The sequence below is a fragment of the Podarcis bocagei genome, assembly GCF_964188305.1.
Source record: "Podarcis bocagei genome assembly, chromosome: 8".
In the NCBI taxonomy this organism is placed as follows: domain Eukaryota; kingdom Metazoa; phylum Chordata; class Lepidosauria; order Squamata; family Lacertidae; genus Podarcis; species Podarcis bocagei.
The window spans coordinates 92224769-92248907 of NC_138133.1; the positions used below are offsets into that span (position 1 = coordinate 92224769).

Genomic DNA, 24139 nt, shown 5'->3' on the forward strand with positions numbered 1-24139 from the left:
AAGAAAACAAAACTCCCTCTTTTTTTTGATTTCTCATCTTTGGTTAACTTATTTTCCTGACTTCCTCACGCCTCCCTTTTTTGTATCCCTTTTGAAAAATGGTTCAGCAAATTCATATCCAATTTAGCTTATCTATTATCAATCCCATCTTACATTTTACCTTGTTGCTAGAACCCCTTCAGTTCATTTCAACGTCATCAGCATTCAAAAATTTTACAATGTTTCTGTAAGATCCGTGTAGGGTTTAATCCTGAGCCTTTTCTTCTCCTGAAGTTGTTCCACAAGGCAGCAGATTTGGGTTTTTCCTTGGGGTTTACTCCTGAAACCCTTTCCACGAATAAATATAGGCACAAAGTAGCAGAGATTTAGCACCAGAGCTTTCCTTCCTCTTATGTACTGAGTTGAATAGGATCCAAAAGGCAGCAGTCTGATTGGTCCTAGAACAATAGGATCCAGAGTGCAGCAGTCTGATTGGTCCACAGGAGCCACCCAATCCAGCTCCAGGTGGAAGTGAATCCGCAACCTGATTGGCCTACAGGAGAATCCCGGAATTAGCCAATCACGTGGGGCCCATTGTGTAAACAATGTATATAAAGCAGACATTCTGGGGGAACTTCCATTCCTCCTCACCACTATGAGCTGAATAAAGAGCATGAAATCCACTCTTGACTCTGAGTATATTTCACTTCCCCTAGATGAGCTACTTTCCCAGGTTAATAACCTAAAAATCATAGGTTCTGTGTGTGTGTGTTTGGAGGGATTATTTCATTAACATGGAAGTTGCTCTCTGTCCTATCTGCGAGGAGCCCAGAAAACTTCCTTTTTCTTTGCTGGAGAATGTAAACCAAGCCAACAAATCAACCGGACTCTGGACAGCCTGCCCCTGAATCTGTGGCAAGCAAAAAGCACTCTGCATATGCACAGCGCACTCATGCTTCTGAGGCTGAGCTCTGTCCCTGAAAGCAAGGTCTGAGTGTGTGAGAGAGACGAATCCCGAGGGTTGTGTGTGTGTGTGTGTGTGCATACCTGCTTGCCCTCTAGGGAACTGGGGCCTGGAGAGTTGTGGGTCTCCCCTAGGAGGGTGGCTCTGGTCCTAGGTGGCGGGTGCACTGCAGGCAGCCGGCAGGATTTAAATTTAGTGGCTGAGCCTCTTGGGGGCTGGCCCTGGAGGCAGCTGCTCTGGCAAAGGTCAGACCTGCCTGTCCGGCTGCCTGGGAGGGAGGGAGGGACGGAGGGGGCGCTTGGCTGGAGGAGGGAAGCTGGCAAGAGGACGCCTGCCTGGGACAGCAAAGGAGCCCAGGAGAGGCTGCTGTCAGGAAGAGAGCGAGCGAAGGAGGAGGAGGAAGAGGCAGCAGGTCCGGGGGGGGGCAGTGCCCAACTGCACCCTCTGCAGCCTGGCACAGGTAAGGCAGGGCAGAGGAGGGAGGGGGCAATGCCACGACTCCTGTCTTTGACTGCGAGAGCCAGGCTTGCTCAGGACAGCGGAGATCTTCTTTGCTTCCTAAGATCTCTTAGTAAGAAAAACACCCAAATGGATTTGGCCAACGGAAGCACAGGCCCCCCAAAAGTTAAATATGGAAAATAAATGGTTGAGGTACTCAGATTTGTTGTTAGAGGATCAGGTTTTAAATTCAAACCATTTGAACAAATTAAAGATCAAGTGAATTGGTTGGAATATTATCAAATTAACGAATTATATAAGATGGATAGGAGAAATGGTTTTGCAACAGAAAAAACCAAATTGGAAACGGAGTTGTTAGATGCTAAAGTTAAGAATATGTCTAAAATGTATAATTTGTTGTTTGAGTGGCATGCAAAGGATGAACAAGTTAAATCGGTTATGATTGGGCAAGAGATGTGGGACATAATATAAGGCCAGATCTTCTTGGCTCCACCCTTGCAATTGCCGGGGGCTGCACAATGAAATATTCAGAGGCCCGTATTCCAAGCAGGGGGGTCCCAAAGCGGGTGGTGGAGCCCCCTGCAGGAGGGTGGGTTTTATCTGGGGGGGGCAAGGGGGCAGCAGGGGCACAGGAGCTTTTAAATGACTCTCTGAAAATCTGGATCAAGCACGTCAGTTTTCTTGAATCGCTTCAACTCGATAGCCTCAACTGGATTTTGAATAAATAATGGCGTTGTAGGGATGGGGGGACCCCAAGGGGTCATCTAGTCCAACCCCCTGCAATGCAGGGGACACAGCTGAAGAATCCCGGACAGGTGACCATTCCCCTCTGTATAAAAGATGCAGAAGAGTCCACAACTTTCCCAGGGAGTCGGTTCCGCTGTTGGAGAGCTCTTGCCGCCTGAAAGTTCTTCCTGATGTTCAGTTGGAATCTCCTTCCTGGAAATTTGAATCTATTGGATCGGGTCCTCCCCCTCCAGAGCAGGAGAAATCAAGCAATCAGTGAGCAATTAAGTGTTCCTGTTTCGAACCTTACTCTGTCGTCATCTGCCTTAGTGGGTCGTGCAAACCACTATTCTGCACAAGTCTTTTTATAGGGTAGCAGGCGCCAGGGAGGAGTTGATGGAACCGAGGAGGTGGGGGGCCCTGGCAAAGTTTGGGGGCCGCTGGTCCTAGTCACCCAGGGGCAGCAGCCAAAGCCAGGGGGCACCCTTGCTGAGATAGACTCGGAGTCGAGAGTGGATTTCATGCTCTTTATTCAGCTGATGGTGGTGAGGAGGAATGGAAGTTCCCCCAGAATGTCTGCTTTATATACATTATTTACACAACGGGTCCCACATGATTGGCTAATTCCAGGATTCTCCTGTAGCCAATCAGGTTGCGGATCAACTTCCATCAGGAGTTGGATTGGGTGGCTCCTGCGGACCAATCAGACTGCTGCATTCTGAATCCTATTGTTCTAGGACCGATCAGACTGCTGCATTCTGGATCCTATTGTTCTAGGACAGTGTTTCCCAACCTTTTTTGGGCAAAGGCACACTTGTTTCATGAAAAAAATCTCGAGGCACACCACCATTACAGCCCCGTGACGTCAGCGCGCAGCGTCACGCCGGGAGGGACATGAATTGCTAGCAAATTACATAATCAGCTCCTTGAGGGCTGGCTCATCTTCTCCGAAGGCAGAACCCCATTAATTAACAGCACAGACTCACACCATAGCCAAGACGAGGGGGGGAAACCTCAGTCATGCACAGTCATGCACATGTGGGGGCTAAATGAGGACGAAGACCGGGCAGAGAGCAGGGTTCAAATCACCCCACCTGGCCAGGACAATCCCTGGGTGCTCCCTTGGGCCACTCGCCTGACCCACCTCGCAGGGCTGTTGTTGCGAGGATAACACGGGGAGAACCACGCGCGCCCCCGGGAGCTCCTTGGAGGAGAAAGCGGGCGATGAATGCAATGCACGAAATATATGAGAGGCGACCAGGTTTTGCAGGTGAGGGGCCCCCGCCAGCCTCCGCTTCCAACACCCGGCGCAACGACGCCGAAGTTTCCCCCCGGGCTCGGCTTGGGGAGCAGCGCTGCTCCCCCCCGGCTCCCCTTCGCCCTCCCGGCTCTCTCTGCCGCCCACTGGGGACCCCCCTCACCTGCCAAGTCCGGAGCGCCGGTGGAAGTTGCATGCATGCATGCAGGGCGCCGCGTTGCCATTGCATTGCACTGCACTCCATGCAACACCTGCACGCATGCATTGCCTTGCACGCCCGCCAAGGGGTCTCCCCGCGGTCTGATGCGTCCCCTCCGGCGCGGATGCAGCATTGCAAAAATAAAAAACCCCCGACGCAGCCCTACCTGGGGGGCAGCCTCCGCCTCCGCCGCTCCGCCTCCGCGGGGATCCCCGGGCTCCATCCTGCCGCCCGATCTCCGCGGGGGCGCAGGCAGGCTGCGCGGGGTCTGCGCGGAAGAGCCCCTGCCCGCCCGCCCGCCGCCGCTGTGCTCATTCCATGGCCGGGAGAAGAGCGCTTCAAACAAAACGCCCGGCCCGCCAGGCCACGCTGGGAAACGTAGTTCGCGCATCCCGCGCGGGCGCGGAGCCCAAGGGCGAGGGGACTACGGATCCCGGCAGCCCCCGCGCCGGGGACGGAGGGGGAGAGGCCGGGTGCAGGGATGGAGGGACGGGTGGGCGAGCGAGTGAGTGAGTGGCAGCCGCCAAGCCTTGGCCGAGAGCCAGGAAGGGCCTCCCCGGAGGAGGAGGAGGAGGAGGAGGGAGGCGCAGAGCGGGAGGGAGGGAGGGAACCCCAGGGGTCATCTAGTGACGGCGCCCCAATCGAAAATTTGACTTAAAAAAAAAATATTTCGAATTTTTTAATTTTTCCCACGGCACACCAGGCAACATCTCGCGGCACACTAGTGTGCCGCGGAACAGTGGTTGGGAAACACTGTTCTAGGACCGATCAGACTGCTGCCTTCTGGATCCTATAGGACCAATCAGACTACTGTGTTCCAAATCCTATTGTTCTAGGACCAATCAGACTGCTGCCTTCTGGATCCTATTGTTCTAGGACCAATCAGACTACTGTGTTCCAAATCCTATTGTTCTAGGACCAATCAGACTGCTGCCTTCTGGATCCTATTGTTCTAGGACCAATCAGACTACTGTGTTCCAAATCCTATTGTTCTAGGACCAATCAGACTGCTGCCTTCTGGATCCTATTGTTCTAGGACCAATCAGACTACTGTGTTCCGAATCCTATTGTTCTAGGACCAATCAGACTGCTGCATTCTGGATCCTATTGTTCTAGGACCAATCAGACTGCTGCCTTCTGGATCCTATTGTTCTAGGACCAATCAGACTACTGTGTTCTGAATCCTATTGTTCTAGGACCAATCAGACTGCTGCATTTTGGATCCGATTCTACTCAGTACATAACCCTTGCCATTTGCTGGAGCTTTCCAGGAGTCCTTGAGCAAAATATACCTTCAGAAACGGCATCGCTTGCAGGGACGGTGCCCCTAGCCCCTTCCTGGTGCAGACCATGTCAATCTTCTTTCCTGTCCACGTTGGAGCTCTGTGCTGGCCAGGTGGGGGGGGGGCTGGAAAAACTGCGACTAGCCACCTTGAGGTCCTCAGCAGAAAGTGGGAATATAAATTAAGGTTACCAGACGTCCCTGTTTCCCGGGGACAGTCCCCGGATTTGCAAATCAGTCCCCATACAAAATCCAAGTTGAAAAGTGTCCCCGGATTCATTGGGGGGAAAAAATCTGGTCACCTTAATATAAATGTAGTAGAATAATAGAACCATAGATTTGTAAAGTTGGGAGGGTCAATTAGTCATTGCATGAATAGAATAAAATCAAATATTGCACAGAGCAGTCCACAGTGCCAGCCGTGCAAACCCAAATCAGGAATTGCAAAATGAACGGTCAGTTCTCCAACCGCAGGGCTGGGTGCAGGATGAGGCTCAGGCACCCCCCCCCCCCACTGAGAGCCTATCGAGAGGCTGCAGGAGGACACCTCCCTCTTCTCCCAGCCAGCTCAGGTGGGGGGGAGGGTTGCCAAGACCCACCTGGCTTGACTCTGCCCTTGATCCTTGCATTGTCCCATCCAGTGGGATGCCCTGGATAGTTCAGTTAGCTAGTTTGTGGGTCCTGATAATGCCAAAGTTGCAGGTTCAATCCCCAAATGGGGCAGCTGAATATTCCTGCATTGCAGGGGGTTGGGCTGGATGACCTTCAGGGTCCCTCCCAACTCTATGATTCTAGGATTAATATCTTTTGTGGATAATAATAATAATAATAATAATAATAATAATAATAATAATAATAATAATATTTTGTTTATACCCCTCCCTTCCCGGTTCAAAAAGCAGGCTCTGGGCGGCTAACAACAAATTTAAAATACTTAATTGTAAAAGCAGCATAAAATACAGTATAAAAACATGAATAACAATAAAATTCAAAATTCAGAAATCAATTTAGGGGAAATAAGCATTAGATGGGCCGCGGGTCATGCTGTGGGTTAAACCACAGAGCCTAGGGCTTGCCAATCAGAAGGTCGGTGGTTCGAATCCCTGTGACGGGGTGAGCTCCCGTTGCTCGGTCCCTGCTCCTGCCAACCTAGCAGTTCGAAAGCACGTCAAAGTGCAAGTAGATAAATAGGTACCGCTCCAGCGGGAAGGTAAACGGCGTTTCCGTCCACTGCTCTGATTCGCCAGAAGCGGCTTAGTCATGCTGGCCACATGACCCGGAAAGCTGTCTGCGGACAAATGCCGGCTGCTTTGGCCAATAAAGCGAGATGAGCACCGCAACCCCAGAGTCGGCCGTGACTGGACCTAATGGTCAGGGGTCCTTTTATCTTTACCTTTAAGCATTAGATAATCCCCAGGGCTAGCTGGCTGAATTGGTCCTACTTGGGCCAGCGAGGAGACCAGGGGAGAATTAGCTGTGGGGTCTCAGAGCGGGTGATCTTCATAAAAAGGGGAGGGGGAGGGAAGGAAGGGGAATAAAAGATCAAGCTGAATTCAAATTGAAAGCCATGCGGAATAGCTCTGTCTTAGGAGGCCCTGCGGAAGGAGGTTAAATCCTGCAGGGCCCTGGTCTCCTGGGACAGAGCATTCCACCAGATCGGAGCCACCACTGAGAAGGCCCTGGGGGAGGATAGTCTGACTTCCTTAGGGCCCAGGACCTCTAAACTATGGTTATTCATGGACCTTAAGGTCCTCTGCGGGGCAGACCAGGAGAGGTGGTCCCATAGATACGAGGGCCCTAAGCCACAAAGAGCTTTAAGACCAGCACCTTGAACCTGACCCTGTACTCCACCGGGAGCCAGTGCAACTGGTAAAACTGGTAAAATGACCCACATAAAAGTAAAATGGGGGCACGGAGGTTCTGAGTGCTGCTTGCGTGATGAGACCTGGGTGTTGGTGGTAAAGGAGAAGCAGCTGGGCAGTAATCTGCCTGCAAGAGCCCATTGATCTCGTTGGGTGCAGTCAAATTAATTACCAGTATTATTCTTAATTAGTTTATTATCTGCCCTTCACCCCAAGGCTCCCTGGCGGGTTCGCGCATTGAAACCAATTCAAAACGAGGGCATTAATTAAATCAGTGCACTAACCACCTGCGTTGCTCAAGTGACAGGCATCCAGTGAGGATTCCTGCCTCATAATGCCTCAGGGGATGTTTCATTCCTCAGTCCAGGGACATACCTGAAAAGAAACTGGGTGAAATGGCAATATTTTCAGTCTCCTGTCTCTGTTTGCTGATTGAGTGTTCTCAGATTACTCTGCAATTATGTGAACTGTGCTACCTAGACCAGCAGTTCCCAGACTTTTTTGGCCACCTCCCCAAAAGCATCCCTGACAGATGTCCATCCGACCTCTGCTTAAAAACCTCCAAGGAGGGAGAGTCCGCCATCTTCCGAGTCAGAATCTCCTTCCTTGTGACTTGAAGCCATGGGTTCGAGTCCTGCCCTCCAGAGCGGGAGAAAACAAGCTGGCTCCACCTTCCACGGGACAGCTCTTCAGATATCTGAAGATTTACGTGAATCAATCGCCGCTCCCTTTCTCCCTCTCTTGCTCACGTACCCCCCACAATTCCATTTCCACCCACGGCTCATTGAATCCCAGAACTGTAGAGTTGGAAGGGGACCCCCCAAGGACATCTAGTCCTACCCTCTGCAATGCAAAATAATTTAAAAGGGCATTTGGAGGGCCGGCAGAAATTCCGCTGTGGAAGCTCTTCCCTGTTCAGGGAAGTTTTTAATGTGTGGCATTTTAGTGTATTTTTGGTCTTTGTTGGAAGCTGCCCATAGTGGCTAGGGAAACCCAGGCGGGGTACAAGTAAATTATTATTATTATTATTATTATTATTATTATTATTATTATTATTATTATTATTATTGGCATTTGGAAGGGGAAAGCTGCACCCGTTGTAATTCTGCCTGTCACCCGGCTGTTTGAGGCACACAGCAGAAAAACGGGCAGCAACCATAGTTCCTTTTCTCTGGAGTTTGGACGGGAAGGAATGGAGCAAAGTGCAGGGCAGGCAGGTGATGGGGTGAGGTGGCTGGGATCAACGAACGCTTGCTGCATCAGCTGTTGCCCCAGGTGCCCTGATCTGTCTGCTGCAGGTTCAGGATCCTGCCTCCAGGTGATAGAGCCCTAGGACTGTAGATTGAAAAGGATCCCAAGGGTAGCCTTAGCATGAAAAACGAAACACCTGCTTCTTGAGGTACAGGCACAGTATTGCTAAAAAGCCTTTCTGCATAGCTCAGCTGGGTAGAGCATGGTGCTGATAAGTCCAAGGTTGCAGGTTTGATCCTCATCTGGGACAGCTGTGTATTCTTGCATGAGCCTCAGGGTTCCCACTCCCAACTCTACAGTTCTATGATTCTGTGATTCCCTAATCACAGAGGCGGTTGAAGAATGGATGGCGGCTAACAGATTGAGGTTGAATCCTGACAAGACAGAAGTACTGTTTTTGGGGGACAGGGGGTGGGCGGGTGTGGAGGACTCCCAGGTCCTGAATGGGGCAACTGTGCCCCTGAAGGACCAGGTGCGCAGCCTGGGGGTCATTTTGGACTCACAGCTGTCCATGGAGGCGCAGGTCAATTTTGTGTCCAGAGCGGCTGTCTACCAGCTCCATCTGGTATGCAGGATGAGACCCTACCTGCCCGCAGACTGTCTCGCCAGAGTGGTGCATGCTCTAGTTATCTCCTGCTTGGACTACTGCAATGCGCTCTATGTGGGGCTACCTTTGAAGGTGACCCGGAAACTACAACTAATCCAGAATGCGGCAGCTAGACTGGTGACTGGGGGCGGCCGCTGAGACCATATAACACCGGTCTTGAAAGACCTACATTGGCTTCCAGTATGTTTCCAAGCACAATTCAAAGTGTTGGTGCTGACCTTTAAAGCCCTAAACAGCCTCAGTCCTGTATACCTGAAGGAGCGTCTCCACCCCATCATTCAGCCTGGACACTGAGATACAGCGCCGAGGGCCTTCTGGCGGTTCCCTCCCTGCGAGAAGCCAAGTTACAGGGAACCAGGCAGAGGGCCTTCTTGGTGGTGGCCCCCGCCCTGTGGAACGCCCTTCCACCAGATGTCAAAGAGAAAAACAACTACCAGACTTTTAGAAGACATCTGAAGTCAGCCCTGTTTAGGGAAGCTTTTAATGTTTGATGCTTTACTGTATTTTAATATTGTGTTGGAAGCCGCCCAGAGTGGCTGGGGAAACCCAGGAAGATGGGCGGGGTATAAATAATACATTATTATTATTATTATTATTATTATTATTATTATTATTATTATTAAATACCTGACAGCCAGCTGGTTGTTGGCTGTTTCAGAAGCAAGAGGGACTTTGACAGGCGTCAGTCACCTGGTGTCATTATGAAGTCAGAGGATTGACCGCTGGGCTGCCCCACCCACCTGTCCAAGCTGGCTTGGGGGGTTGGGAAGAGAAGACTGTGGCCCCATTGGGTCAAAGAAAGGTCCCCCTCCTTCCTCCAAATGCTCACGTTTCCCCAGCAGCTTGTGGGGTCCAGAGACTACCCAAGTTTGCCCCCTTCCCCAGTAAACGTCACCCACTGGGACAAGGGAGCTATCCCAGAAGAGCTACGACTGAGCCAGCGGCTGCTCAGCCAAGGACTTCCCCCCCTCGCCAGGATGGCCTTATCTCTGTTTGCTCAGTGAAGGAGAGGCCGTGCCAGCTTTCCATGCCATGTTTCTCTGACGCTGGTGCCCTGGCACTTAAGGAAAACACCTCCTTGCAAACAGAATCTCCTTGCAACAACCTTCTCGTTTGTGACAGCAAGCAGGTCTCCCCGGAGGAGCAGGCAAGAAGGGCAGCCTGTGGATCAGAGCGCAGGAATAATAAATAATCATAATAAATTTTTATTTATACCCCGCCCTTCCCAGTTCAAAAACCGGGCTCAGGGCGGCTAACAACAAATTTAAAACACTTAATTATAAAAGCAGCATAAAATACAGTATAAAAACATGAGTAACAATAAAATTCAAAAATCAATTAGATAATCCCCAGGGCTAGCTGGCTGAATTGGTCCTCCTTGGGCCAGCGAGGAGACCAGGGGAGAATTAGCTGTGGGATTCCAGAGCGGGTAATCTTCATAAAAAGCGGAGAGGGAGGAAAGGAAGGGGAATAAAAGTTCAAATGGAAAGCCAGGCGGAATAGCTCTGTCTTACAGGCCCAATGGAAGGTTAAATCCTCCAGGGCCCTGGTCTTCTGGGACAGAGCATTCCACCAGGTCGGAGCCATCACTGAGAAGGCCCTGGCTCTGGTGGAGGATAGTCTGGCTTCCTTAGGGCCCGGGACCTCTAGGCTCTGGGAAGTGTCTTTCTCACAGTCGCAAATCAGCAGGATTACGCGCTTATGATCCTGTGCAGAGCATGCAGCTGTCGTGACTACCAGCCCTTGAGAGAGCCTTAAAAAAAAGCTCTTATTTCTTTGGATACACATTTTAAGTCTATTTAATTAGTATATTCATGGCTAAAATCCACTCTGATCATTTTTGTCATTTTTGTAAAGAACTATGCAGAATTTCTGGTTTTAGTATGCTGGCTGTTTGGCCATAACCCCCCCCCCCCAAAAAAAATCCATTCCTTCCTTCCTTTTCCTTCCTTCCTTCAGAGCATGCAATTGTCATGACTAGGAGCCTTTTAAAAAAGAAAAGAAAAAAAGCTATTCAAATTGGTGGCCGTCCTAGCCTCTTGTGGCAGTGAGTTCCACAGTTTAACAAAGCCCTGTGTGAATATTCATGGAGCCCAAGAAAGTAAAGTCTCTTGCTGCCTCCATTTCTTCCCCTTCTATTTACCATGAGGTGATGGGACCAGTGGCCATGATCTTCGTTTTTTTGATGTTGAGCTTCAGACCATATTTTGCGCTCTCCTCTTTCACCCTCATTAAAAGGTTCTTTAATTCCTCCTCACTTTCTGCCATCAAGGCTGTGTCATCTGCATATCTGAGGTTGTTGATATTTCTTCCGGCAATCTTAATTCCGGCTTCAGATTCATCCAGCCCAGCCTTTCGCATGACGAATTCTGCATATAAGTTAAATAAGCAGGGAGACAATATACAGCCTTGCCGTACTCCTTTCCCAGTTTTGAACCAATCCGTTGTTCCATATCCAGTTCTAACTGTAGCTTCTTGTCCCACATAGAGATTTCTCAGGAGACAGATGCAATCTAACCTCTGCATAAGCTTTGTGCAAGCAAATAAGGAATCATTATAAGATTGTCTTGAGAGTACTCTGAAAGAGGAGAAAGACAATCTCTCTGTTCCCCAGAACACCATCTGCGAAGCCTGGTCCAGGATGCTAGACTAGCCCCGTAAGCTCAGACTGGGTGGATTTGGCCTGGCATGAGGGACCTGTAACACATGTAGAAAAATGGATGAATTTATCACACCATTCCCCCCCTTCTGCACCTACTGCAGCCAAGTACAGTTCATGCCTTCCTCTAGACCTTTTCCAGTTATCTGCACCATCCTCTGACAACTGCAGGCTGGACGGTGGTTGTAACATTTCCATAAGTCCCACTGAGCAGCCCATGGACAGGTTTTTGCGCTTTCTCTGGGTGTGGCTCCCACAGCTTCTTATCTCCAGCTTTTAGCCATGCAGCCAGAAAAGCGCTTCTAGCTGGTTTGGTGCATTCCTCAGTCTGCATTTCTGACACTGTGTGATAATTCTGGGTCTGCAGACAGACCAGAGGAAGGAGGGATGGCTTCAAAGGACTTCTGGAACCTGACGGGAACTGCCTGGGCCATGAGAAAGCCCTCAACTCACCCACTTCTTAATGTCTCAAAGTTACTCCAAGTTACTTGGACGATTGCCTCTGGGAATCTGCCCACCCTGTCAGATCAGCTGCAGAGACCCTCTTGAGAGACCCTGCGACATAGTTCTCTAGGTTCAGCTGGAGGCAGCGAGGGAGAGACCCTTCAGGTGTGGACCTCCCCACCTCAAGAGGTTAGCTTTTCTCTTCTTCTTTCTTTGGCTGCCACCGGCCACGGAAAACTTTCCTTTACAAGCAAGCTTTTCATCCTGTTGCGGATTCCTGGTTCTGCTCTTTCAGGTTCCGCTGCTCCTTCTCGCCACAGCCCTCTAAGTCCCCTGCCCTCCAGGCTTTCCCCCAAACAATTGGAGACTATGCCTGCAGGAAGTGAACTTCTCCACCACCCTCTTCATGCCTCTTCTGGTCCTGGGAGACCAGCGGGGAGAGGAGTTGTTGCAGTGGGAGAGGGGGAGAGAGAGACACCCATGCCTTTTCAATAACAACAACAACAACAACAACAACAACAACAACAACAACAATAATAATAATAATAATAATAATAATAATAATTTATTTATATCCCACCCTCCCCAGCCGAAGCTGGGCTCAGAACGGCTAACAACAGTAAAATAATACAGCATTCTAAAATCAATTCGTTATAAAATCAGTTCAAATCAAATTGATGGAAACCATTGGGCTAGAGTTCTAAAAGAATTACCAAAGGAGGGGGTCAGACTGTGCCTTGGCCAAAGGCCTCGTGGAACAGCTCCGTCTTGCAGGCCCTGCGGAAAGATGTCAAGTCCCACAGGGCCCTAGTCTCTTGGGACAGAGCGTTCCACCAGATCGGGGCCACGGCCGAAAAAGCCCTGGCTCTGGTTGAGGCCAGCCTAACCTCCCTGTGGCACGGGACCTCCAAGATGTTTTTGTTTGAAGACCGTAAGGTCCTCCGCGGGACATACCAGGAGAGGCGGTCCCGTAGGTACGAGGGTCCTAGGCTGTATAGGGCTTTAAAGGTTAAAACCAGCACCTTAAACCTGACCCTGTACTTCACTGGGAGCCAATGCAGCTGGTATAGCACTGGATGAATGGGATCCCGTGGCGAAGACCCCGTAAGGAGTCTCGCAGTGGCATTCTGCACCCGCTGGAGTTTCTGGGTCAGTCTCAAGGGCAGCCCCACGTAGAGCGAGTTACAACAGACTCATTTCTGCCTCTTGTCCTCTCTCTTCTCCTGCTTCCACTTCTGCCTCTGAGTCTGGACTTCTCTCTGCCACAAACTCTCCCTGCTCACTAAGCCCTGTTACCCCTTCAGCTTCTGATGTGGGAATGTTCAGGGAGGCAAGAGAAGATATATTGTTTATTAATATCCTTCCTAACTTGCGCTAGCAAGTTCTATCACTTAGCAGAGTTTACATTCCCCTTCTCACGCACAGCAGATAGCTGGTTGCAGGCTCGTATTATACAATTCAGTCTGTCTCAGATTGAATTGTATAGTTCCTGGTTGTTGTTGTTTAGTCATTTAGTTGTATCCGCCTCTTCCTGACCCCCTGGACCAGAGCAAGCCAGGCACTCCTGTCTTCCACTGCCTCCTGCAGTTTGGTCAAACTCATGCTGGTAGCTTTGAGAACACTGTCCCACCATCTCATCCTCCGTCGTCCCCTTCTCCTTTTGCCCTCCATCTTTCCCAGCATCAGGGTCTTTTCCAGGGAGTCTTCTCTTCTTATGAGGTGGCCAAAGTCTTGGAGCCTCAGCTTCACAATCTGTCCTTCCAGTGAGCACTCAGGGCTGATTTCCTTCAGAATGGAGAGGTTTTGATAGTTCCTGGTAAATTCCCTTTAGTCCCTCTTGAAAGAATAAACACACGGCAATCTTATTCAAAGTCAATAAAAGAAGTTTACTCACATCAGTTCACAGTCGGATTCATGAAGGCAGACTTAGTTACAAATATATACATGTGGATCTACCCCATGAGGAGGCAACCCCAGTGCTTCTGCTAGCTGAGAAGCTATCAGGTCACTCCAAGATAAGAAGCTGGGCAAACGATGAAGGAAGCGGGGGGAAATGATAGAGGGTGGCAGCATGCTTTGTCCTTTTGTTACCTGGACAGGTAAGGTCGTGCCCACCTCTGGTCACATGCAAGAGGAAAGATGCTCCAGTCAGGAGGAAGAGGAAGTTTTGACTGGCTGGACCAAACATTCCCACGCATGTCCAGTCTAGGAAGACAAGGAATGTTGTACATGACTGCTCCCAGTGGATCACATCCCACACCTGACAGCTCTTCCTCCCCATCTTCTTCCTCTTCTCCCTCTGACCACAAATTGACCCACACACCCCAGTCCCTGGGCTCTGAGCTTTCTTCCCTGGGGGGGCTCCCCACCCGGTGCCTCCCACCATTCCTCTCTGCGTTCAACCAGCCCATGACAATGGGCCATAGTCCTGATCCATCAGGACTCTTCCTGTGGTCTAAGGAAAGCAGAGTAAAGGTGAAGGTAAAGGGATCCTTGACCATTAGGTCCAGTCGTGGCCGACTCTGGGGTTGCGGCACTCATCTCGCTTTATTGGCTGAGGGAGCCGGCGTACAGCTTCCGTGTCATGTGGCCAGCAAGACTAAACCGCTTCTGGGGAACCAGAGCAGCGCACAGAAACGCCGTTTACCTTCCCGCCGGAGTGGTACCTATTTATGTACTTGCACTTTGAGGTGCTTTCGAACTGCTAGGTTGGCAGGAGCAGGGACTGAGCAACAGGAGCTCACCCCATCGTGGGGATTCGAACTGCTGACCTTCTGATCGGCAAGCCCACAGCGCCACCCGCGTCCCAGGAAAGCAGAGTAGAATTTTAATAAATGGATAAATAAATGTCGCAGGAGCTGTCGAATTGGAACGGATGCCCCAGAGGAGGCGTGGGGTCTTTGCCTTCCTGGGCCGCCTCTTGCCATTTGCACTGACCCTGAGAATTCTCCCGATGTTCTGTTCCGGAAGGTTCTGCTCTGTCGCTCACAAGGCAAGAGAACCCCCTGGAGTTGCTGGGACCCAAGTTCAAGCTATGGCGAGGGAAGGATGAGGTTTCTCAGCCCCAAGGCGGAATGAGAAGGGCGCTGGGGGCCACCTGAGTATGGAGCAGTGGCAGGTGAGGGGAAGGGTGACAATCTCCAAAGGGGCCCTGAAATTCCCAGGTAATAATAATAATAATAATAATAATAATAATAATAATAATAATAATAATAATTTATTTATATTCCGCCCATCCGGCTGGGTTTCCCCAGCCCCTCTGGGCAGCTGCCAACAGATTAAAAACAGAATAAAACTTCACACATTAATAATAATAATAATAATAATAATAATAATAATAATAATTTATTTATACCCTGCCCTTCCCGACCAGAGCTGGTCTCAGGGTGGCTAACACCAGTAAAATTACAGTAAAAACATAATAAGGGGGGGAACCAATTTAAAATACAGGTTAAAATGCAATTTAAAATGCAGCCTCATTTTAAAAGTCAAAACCATAAGGGGAGGGAAACATAAGGGTCAGAGTGAGTCCAAACCAAAGGCCAGGCGGAAAAGCTCTGTCTTGCAGGCCCTGCGGAAAGATGGCAAGTCCCACAGGGCCCTGCTCTCTTGGGACAGAGCGTTCCACCAGATGGGGGCCACGGCCGAAAAGGCCCTGGCTCTGGTTGAGACCAATCTAACCTCCCTGTGGCGGTTTTTGTTTGAAGATGTTTTTGTTTGAAGACCCTAAGGTCCTCCACGGGGCATACCAGGAGAGGCAGTCCTGTAGGTACGTGGGTCCTAGGCAGCATAGGGCTTTAAAGGTCAAAACCAACACCTTAAGCCTGACCCTGTACTCCACCGGGAGCCAGTGCAGTTGGTAAAGCACTGGATGAATGTGATCCTGCGGCAAGGACCCCGTAAGGAGCCTCGTCGCAGCATTCTGAAAATAAAAATCTTCCCTAAACCGGGCTGCCTTCTAAAAGTCAGATAGTTGTTTATTTCCTTGATATCTGATGGCTGAGGATTCTACAGGGCTGGTGCAACCACCGAGAAGGCCCTCTGCCTGGTTCTGTTAGGGGCTGTCATGGAGCAACCCCCTAGTCAATTCTGTGTCCAGGGCGGCTGTCTACCAGCTCCATCTGGTACGCAGGATGAGACCCTATCTGCCCGCAGACTGTCTCACCAGAGTGGTGCATGCTCTGGTTGTCTCCTGCTTGGACTACTGCAATGCACTCTATGTGGGGCTACCTTTGAAGGTGACCCGGAAACTACAACTAATCCAGAATGCGGCAGCTAGACTGGGGACTGGGAGCAGCTGCTGAGACCATATAACACAGGTCTTGAAAGACCTACATTGGCTCCCAGTATGTTTCCGAGCACAATTCAAAGTGTTGGTGCTGACCTTTAAAGCCCTAAACGGCCTCGGCCCAGTATACCTGAAGGAGTGTCTCCACCCCCATCATTCTACCCGGACACTGAGGTCCAGCGTCAAGTGCCTTCTGGTGGTTCCCTCGCTGCGAGAAGCCAAGTTACAGGGAACCAGGCAGAGGGCCTTCTCGGTGGTGGCGCCCGCCCTGTGGAACACCCTCCCGCCAGATGTCAAAGAGAAAAACAACTACCTGACATTTAGAAGACATCTGAAGGCAGCCCTCTTTAGGGAAGCTTTTAATATTTGATGCATTACTGTATTTTAATATTGTGTTGGAAGCCACCCAGAAGCAGCGGAGTATAAATAATAAATTGTTATTAGTATTATTATTACTTGAAGAAGATAACAGTGCTTACCCAGATCTCATTGCTGTTTGTGAAGCTGTTCAGGCTTCGGCGCACCGGAAATGTAGCTCCATCACTGGGCACAGGGATGCCGGCAGAAACCAGATCCTCCAACATCTGGATGATCCAAATCAGGTTCTTTTTTTTTTGGTCAGTCACTCTGGCGCGGGTCAGCTGTCTCCTACCAGAATGCCCAGTCATAAAATGAGCGCCTTTTGCTCGGCTGCCAGGTGAGCTCCCCTTGAGCTGCCTCTTCCTGCTTGGAAAAACTAGGATTTGCTGGGACACTGGCAGAAAACGTGATGGATGAATCGTTTCCGCGGCTGCCCCGGGAGAAAGGGGACAGTTGACGGGTATGCAGAATAGGAATAGGAAGCTGTTTATAACAAGGCTGCCTCCAGGTTGCCGGTATTTTGCATTAAAGTGCAGGCCAGACTTTTACATTTGTGCATTTAAAACGGATTCAAGTTCTTTTGCCGTGGCGCAACAAAGCAGTGACACCAGCAAAGCACCAGACTTTGTGGGCCACCGCATACGACCCATTTACTGAGCGTCCATCCTGATTTGCTTGCCCAAAGCGTACGCAGAAATTAAACTAAGGAGGGGAGGACTACGCCTTGAGCAACTTGCAGGGAAGATGGGATATCAATGTCACAAACAGAGCAGCTGGCATCAGTTTCCCACCCGCTCTGGTCGAGACGCCAACCTGGGGCCTTCCGACTATTGAGCTCTGGGCGTGCTCGAATCCTGGACGGGCCAAACGAGGCTGGCTGATGCGCGTCGGGCAAACGGGTCCACAGAACCCTCAATTCTGCAAGCAGCTCGTGGTGTCGAAATTCTTCCTAATTCATCAGGAGCAATTTTCGTGTCAATCCTTTGCTGTCCCTCTTACATAACCCTGACCCACGAAATGACAGGAGCCCCCTTCTTCTCCCCAACGGGCCCCTGAGCATTCTTACCCCTCTGTTTGAGTTTCTCCTCCCAACCCCTCTCCATCCCATAATGGCACCCTGCCCAGGCAGGCCCAGTGAAAGTCTCTGTGGGAGGCAGGAGGGTGCGGGGAGAGAGTTTGCTTTCTGCCTTTGTTCCCGAAGGCGACATGGCAGGTCCCTTTCAGTCCTGTTCCACAATGTGCCTCTTTCTTCCTTGCAGCCCAGAGTCTCCTCCCTCTTGCCCTGGATTAAAAGGAGCTGCACTTTCCCCTCCTGTGTGGGAACCAGCCTGCCTCTTGCCCTGCCTGGTAGCTGAGCTGGGTAGGTGCCCATCTCCCCTGGGGCAGGGAAGGCAGTCAGTGACCGCCCCCCAGTTGCAGGGAAGGCAGCCAGCCCCCAGCCCTGGATTGCAGAGGAGAGCTGGAGCCTCCTTTCCACCTCCAGCCGGGCACCCTTTTGATATTTCCCTGCTTGGGAATGCGCAGACCTTTGCCACCTGCCCAGCTCCTGCCCCGCCCCTGCCCAGATCTCAGCCAGGACTTTACTCCCAGCCGCTGAAGCAGTCCGGGCCAATGTTCCCCTGAAGGGCGATGCCAAGGCATGGGCTGGCCAGGGCCGTCCTGGGCCTCAGCCTTCTCCCCGGTGCCAGGCTCTGGACGGAGGCGTTCCTGAGCCCGACCCTCAGCCCTGCTCCCTTCTTGCTTCGCAGGGCCCTACAGCGGCAGGTGAGCCAGCCAGGGATGGCGGAGAACGGTCTGGCTCGGCGGGAGAAGGTGCTGACCCTTGAGTCCCTGAACCCCTCGGTCAAGAAGGTGGAGTATGCCGTGCGGGGACCCATTGTCACCCGAGCCCTCGAGCTGGAGAAGGAGCTTCAGCAGGTAAGATGGCGGGCTCTCCTTCAATGGGGGTGTCTAAAGATTGCCCAGATGTCTGCCTGCCAGGGATTCTTCAGCTGAGATTGCTGCGTTGCAGGGGGTTGGACTAGATGGCCCTTGGGGTTCCCTTCAAATCATTGCAGTTCTATGCTTTAAGAGAGGAACGTTCCCGTCACCGTGGCATCAGGCCAGAGAAGCATCCCACCACTGGCAAGACTCTTCTCTTGCCTTGAGTTGGGGATTTAGCTAGTCGCTTTGGTCCTTTATCGGTTTGCAATGTTTCTAGACATTTTTGGTCCTTTATCGGTTTGCAATGTTTCTCCAGGCATGTTTAGCCTGGAGAAGAGGAGGTTAAGGGGTGATATGATAGCCATGTTCCAATATATAAAAGGATGTCACATAGAGGAGGGAGAAAGGTTGTTTTCTGCTGCTCCAGAGAAGCGGACACGGAGCAATGGATCCAAACTACAAGAAAGAAGATTCCACCTAAACATTAGGAAGAACTTCCTGACAGTAAGAGCTGTTCGACAGTGGAATTTGCTGCCAAGGAGTGTGGTGGAGTCTCCTACTTTGGAGGTCTTTAAGCAGAGGCTTGACAACCATATGTCAGGAGTGCTCTGATGGTGTTTCCTGCTTGGCAGGGGGTTGGACTCGATGGCCCTTGGGGTCTCTTCCAACTCTATGATTCTATGATTCTAGACCATCGTTTGAACAGAGCGTTCACATGGCTGTAAATCCAGTAAAAGCAACCCGAAACGATATGAAACAAAACAGCTGGAAAGAAAATAGGGTTTCTATCTGATGGGTCTGGCATTTGCTCCAGATGAACCGATCTGTACTGATGCATGTGTTGGACACCTTTATCAAAATGTGCAGAGTGGCAGACAGAACTTTGAAATTACATACATAAGGAAGGGAACTGTCTGGCGGTAAGAACTGTTTGACTGGTCCTGGCGCCTCCTTCCTCTGAGGTTTTTAAAGAGCGGTTGGATGGCCGTCTGTCAGGGATTCTTTAGCTGTGAACCCTGCATTTCAGGGGGTTGGACTAGATGACCCCTGGTTCTCTTCCAACCCTACAATTCTACGATTCACACAGGTGATAAACTGCTAGACAAAGTGTCTTGGAGAACAGAGCCAGAATACAAAGCCCGGCTGTCCCCTCTTAAGAAACCACTAAACTAAGGTTTTCCAGCATCCCAAAAGATATTTGCAAGCTGATCTGGGTGCCCCAGGAGTTTCCAAGGTGCCAGAGTCTGCCCAACCCTCCCAGGCAGACGGGACTTTCAGCCTCTGCACAGCACTCAGAAGAGAGCAGGGCTCCCAGCAGGTAGACACATTCCTTCAGGAGCTCAGGCTGCAGAGGGCTTGACTGATCAAGCCCTCAGCTGCTGCTGCTGCTGCCGGTTTGGAAGAGGGTGGGCTTGCAGCTGCAGCTCCCAAAAACCTCTTGGAGGTAGCCCAGTGGCAGCAGGTATCAAGGGGGCACCAAGGCCGCCTGTGCTTGTGAGAGTCCTCTGACCCAGTAAGGACTGGAGCCCAACAGGTGAAGCTGGTGCGCTTGGTTTCTCAGGGGTTGATGATGATGATGGCTTTCAGCCTTAGTGGTTGGAGCAAGGGTTCCTTGCGTCACACGGGGTTGGACTAAATGGCCTCTGGGTCTCTTCCAGCTCTAGAATTCTGTGGTTCTAGGTCTGGAGCCCAGCCAAGTCCCATCCGCCTGAAAAGTTATGCCGGGCTTCTTAGTTTTTTGGTTTTTTTAAAAAAAACTTTTTTATTCAAAATTGAAACAAAACATATTATCCAGAAACATATCATCCTTATTCCCCCCCCCCATTTTTCCTCCCTCCCTCCCTCCCACACAACCCCCCCCCCCGGCTTCCCTCAGTTCCAATCTTTGGTTTCTCTGTGAATGCTGTTTTCTGCATGTTACACAGTTGTATAGATCCTCAAACTTTTTAGCTGATTATTATCAATAGAAAAGTTTGTGAATGTTTATTCCAAACCTGCCAAGGAGCCCAGTTCATTTCGTTGCCTCTTCAAATACTTTGTAAAGGGTTCCCATTCATCTTTAAAGTCACAGTTATCCTTGTCCCGTAGCTTATATGTCAGTTTTGCCAGTTCTGCATAGTCCGTCAATTTTTCTTGCCATGATTCTTTAGTTGGGGTTTCTTCAGTCTTCCATCCTTGTGCTATTAGGACTCTCGCGGCCGTTGTCGCATACATGAAGATGTTTTTCAGCTTTTTTGGCAGGTCTTTCCCTACAATCCCTAACAAAAATGCTTCAGGTTTTTAAACAAATGTTAGATGGAACATTTTCTTCAATTCGTTGTATATCATTTCCCATTTTTTTTTAATTACAATCCCACCACATATGATAAAATGTCCCCTCGTTTTCCTTACACTTCCAACATATATTTGAGCTAGTTTTGTACATTTTCCCTAACTGCACTGGTGTCGTGTACCATCTGTACATCATCTTCATGTAATTCATTGGGCTTCTTAGTTTAAGCCAGTCTTCCACAAACTGGAGCTGGTAACACTTTCAGCTCCCTAGCTGAGCTCATGGTCCTCAAAGTCCAGTGTCAAGTCAGGGCTGGGTTTGCGACCCCTGCACTTTGTTACGCTGAAATCACAATCTCTCTGGTCTCTGGGCTCTTGCAGGGGGGATGTGGGAGCCCTCCTACTGCTGAATACAGAGTCATCCATGTACGGTACGGGATGCTTTGTGCAGCTCCCTGCCCCAAGGGACTTACAATCTAGAAATAGCTGCAAGGAAAACAGTGGGGGAGAATAGAGGGAGGGGCTTGCAGGGAAAGGAGGTCGCTTGCTTGGAAGTGTCTGTAAAAGTTGTGCCTCTCTGATCCTGTGCCTCTATACCCCCCCCCCCGGCAGATTTGTTTTATTCATTCATTCATAAAATTTATAGACTGCCCCACTGTAAACGGCACACAACTCAGAGCAGCTTTCACAAACGATCCAATAATAAAATTACCAATCGGCAACATGAACAACAATAATTAAAAACCTTTGGAAAGGTAAAATAACAACATGCCAAAATCAAATCAAAACTTTCTAAGCTCTCACACAGGCTTGTCTGAACAAGAAGGCATTTAAAAGGTAAAGGGACCCCTGACCATTAGGTCCAGTCGTGACCGACTCTGGGGTTGTGGCGCTAATCACGCTTTGTACAGCTTCCGGGTCATGTGGCCAGCATGACTAAGCTGCTTCTGGCGAACCAGAGCAGCGGACGGAAACGCCGTTTACCTTCCCGCCGGAGCAGTACCTATTTATCTACTTGCACTTTGACACGCTTTTGAACTGCTAGGTGGGCAGGAGCAGGGACTGAGCAACGGGAGCTCACCCTGTCGCGGGGATTCGAACCGCCGACCTTCTGATCAGCAAGCCCTAGGCTGTGTGGTTTAACCCACTGCGCCACCCGCGTCCGCAGGTGCCAAAAAGAGGACAGCAAAGGAACCTGCCTGACGTCAATTGGCAGGGAGTTCCAAAGTGTAGCTGGTGCCACACTAAAAGATTTGAGTCTCTCTGCCTCTGCAGGTGGAGTCAGGGATGCTTCTGAATCCCAGGTGCTGGAGTATTCAGGAGGAGAGAATATTTCTCTTGTGCTCAGATCCTGGCTTGCGGGATTCCCTTTGGGGCATCTGGTGCTCCACTGTGACTAATAATAATAATAATAATAATTTTTTATTTATACCCCACCCTTCCCGGTTCAAAAACCGGGCTCAGGGCAGCTAACAACAAATTTAAAACACTTAATTGTAAAAGCAGCATAAAATACAGTATAAAAACATGAATAACAATAAAATTCAAAGTTCAGAAATCAATTTAGGGGAAATCCATCTAATAAATATTAGATAATCCCCAGGGCTAGCTGGCTGAATTGGCCCTACTTGGACCAGCGAGGAGACCAGGGGAGAATTAGCTGTGGGGTCTCAGAGCGGGTGATCTTCATAAAAGGGGAGGGGGAGGGAAGGAAGGAAGGGGAATAAAAGATTAGGCTGAATTCAAATTAAAGGCCAGGCGGAATAGCTCTGTCTTACAGTCCATGCAGAAGGAGGTTAAATCCTGCAGGGCCCTGGTCTCCTGGGACAGAGCATTCCACCAGGTCGGAGCCATCACTGAGAAGGCCCTGGTCCTGGTGGAGGATAATCTGACTTCCTTAGGGACCTCTAAACTATGGTTATTCATGGACCTTAAAGTACTCTGCGGGGCAGACCAGGAGAGGCGGTCCTATAGATATGAGGGCCCTAAGCCACAAAGGGCTTTAAAGGTCAAGACCAGCACCTTGAACCTGACCAGATACGCCACCAGGAGCCACCGGGACTAGCCGGGCCTCCTTTGGCCTGATCCTGCAGACTCTACTTATATTCTGAGTTGCTGGAAGGGTCTCTTCCCTGGGGGCATCCTTCTCTGTTCCTGGCATCACAACAGCCTTGTCCGCTCCCCCCTGGCTGGCGTCCCCCTTCCCCTGAAGACTCTCACGTCCTCCTCCATGTGCCAGGACTGTGCTGGCTGGGGCAGGAGAGCGGTCACCCAGCGTATTGTCCCACTGCCATGGCAACCTGCACGGTGCGTGACTCTGAATGGGGATCCTCGCTCTTCCTCTTGGCTCGACACCCTCTGGCGGGGGAAGCACAAAAGGAGCCTTTTGGGTGAGGAAGGGGGGCTGCCGTTCCTCAGCCCCAAGGAGGCTCCAGGCGTCCAGCCAAGCAGAGGACGCTCTCCTGGTTTTGGAGAGAGATGCTCCTCACTGAGGCTGCCAACTGCGGTTCTCCGGTGGGACTTGTTTTCTGGAGAAAAGGAAAGCTTTTGCTGCCTCAAAAGTATTTCACTGTAATAACTAAGGAAAAGGACGTGGGTGGCACTGTGGGTTAAACCACAGAGGCTAGGACTTGCCGATCAGAAGGGCGGCGGTTCAAATCCCCGCGACAGGGTGAGCTCCCGTTGCTTGGCCCTGCTCCTGCCAACCTAGCAGTTTGAAAGCACCTCAAAAGTGCAAGTAGATAAATAGGTACCAATCTGGTGGGATCCGGTGGGAAGGTAAACGGCGTTTCTGTGCGCTGCTCTGGTTTGCCAAAAGCAGCTTAGTCATGCTGGCCACATGACCCGGAAGCTGTCTGCAGACAAACGCCGGCTCCCTCGGCCAATAAAGTGAGATGAGCGCCGCAACCCCAGAGTCGGCCACGACTGGACCTAATGGTCAGGGGTCCCCTTACCTTTATGTCACTATAATTTCCTTTTTGATCGGAGGTGACCAGAACTGCACAAAATATTATAAAAGCTGCCACACCATAGATTTATTTGTGTGTGTGTGTGTGTGATAAGATCTCTTTGGTGCTGATGCGCGGCTGACTCTGGGGTGGGGCGGAATTGGTGGCGCTGGTCAAGGGCTGCCCCCTGTGCCAAAATCCACACCCACACGTCTTCTCCTCTTTGCAGGGGGCGAAGAAGCCCTTCACGGAGGTGATCAGAGCCAACATCGGCGATGCCCAGGCAATGGGGCAGAAACCCATCACCTTCCTCCGCCAGGTACGGTCCGAGGGGAGGGTGGCGAGGGGGGCAGCCACAGGTGGGCTGAGGTCAGGGACGCAGGGGATGGAACCCCAGAGAGAGCCCTGGGTGGGAAGGGGAGGGGAGGACCAGGAGGCCAGACCTGTTGGATTTCTGCCTGGCCCAGAACTGTTAATAATAATAATAATAATAATAATAATAATAATAATAATAATAATAATTTATATCCTGCTCTCCCCAGCTGAAGCCGGGCTCAGAGCGGCTAACAACAGTAAAATGATACAACATTTTAAAATCAGTTCATTATAAAATCAGTTCAAATCAGATTAATGGCAACCATTGGGCTAGAGTTCTGTGA

The 24139-nt window shown here is 50.5% G+C and overlaps 1 protein-coding gene across 5 annotated transcripts in view; it reads left to right on the forward strand.

Annotated features, from left to right (window-relative positions):
• Window positions 1-1242: 1242 nt before the first annotated feature.
• GPT (glutamic--pyruvic transaminase) overlaps window positions 1243-24139 on the forward strand; it is a 34258-nt gene continuing 11361 nt past the window's right edge. The window contains exons 1-5 of one of the 5 annotated variants that reach the window (XM_081204727.1): window positions 1291-1403; window positions 14661-14808; window positions 17598-17698; window positions 18087-18255; window positions 23710-23799. In XM_081204727.1, coding sequence (XP_081060853.1) covers window positions 18118-18255; window positions 23710-23799 — 228 coding nt within the window. In that variant the 5' untranslated portion in view covers window positions 1291-1403; window positions 14661-14808; window positions 17598-17698; window positions 18087-18117. Of the gene's footprint in view, window positions 1404-14660; window positions 14809-17597; window positions 17699-17939; window positions 18256-23709; window positions 23800-24139 lie in introns of those variants that run through there. The other 4 variants (XM_081204726.1, XM_081204728.1, XM_081204729.1 and 1 more) reach the window with 4 other exon arrangements.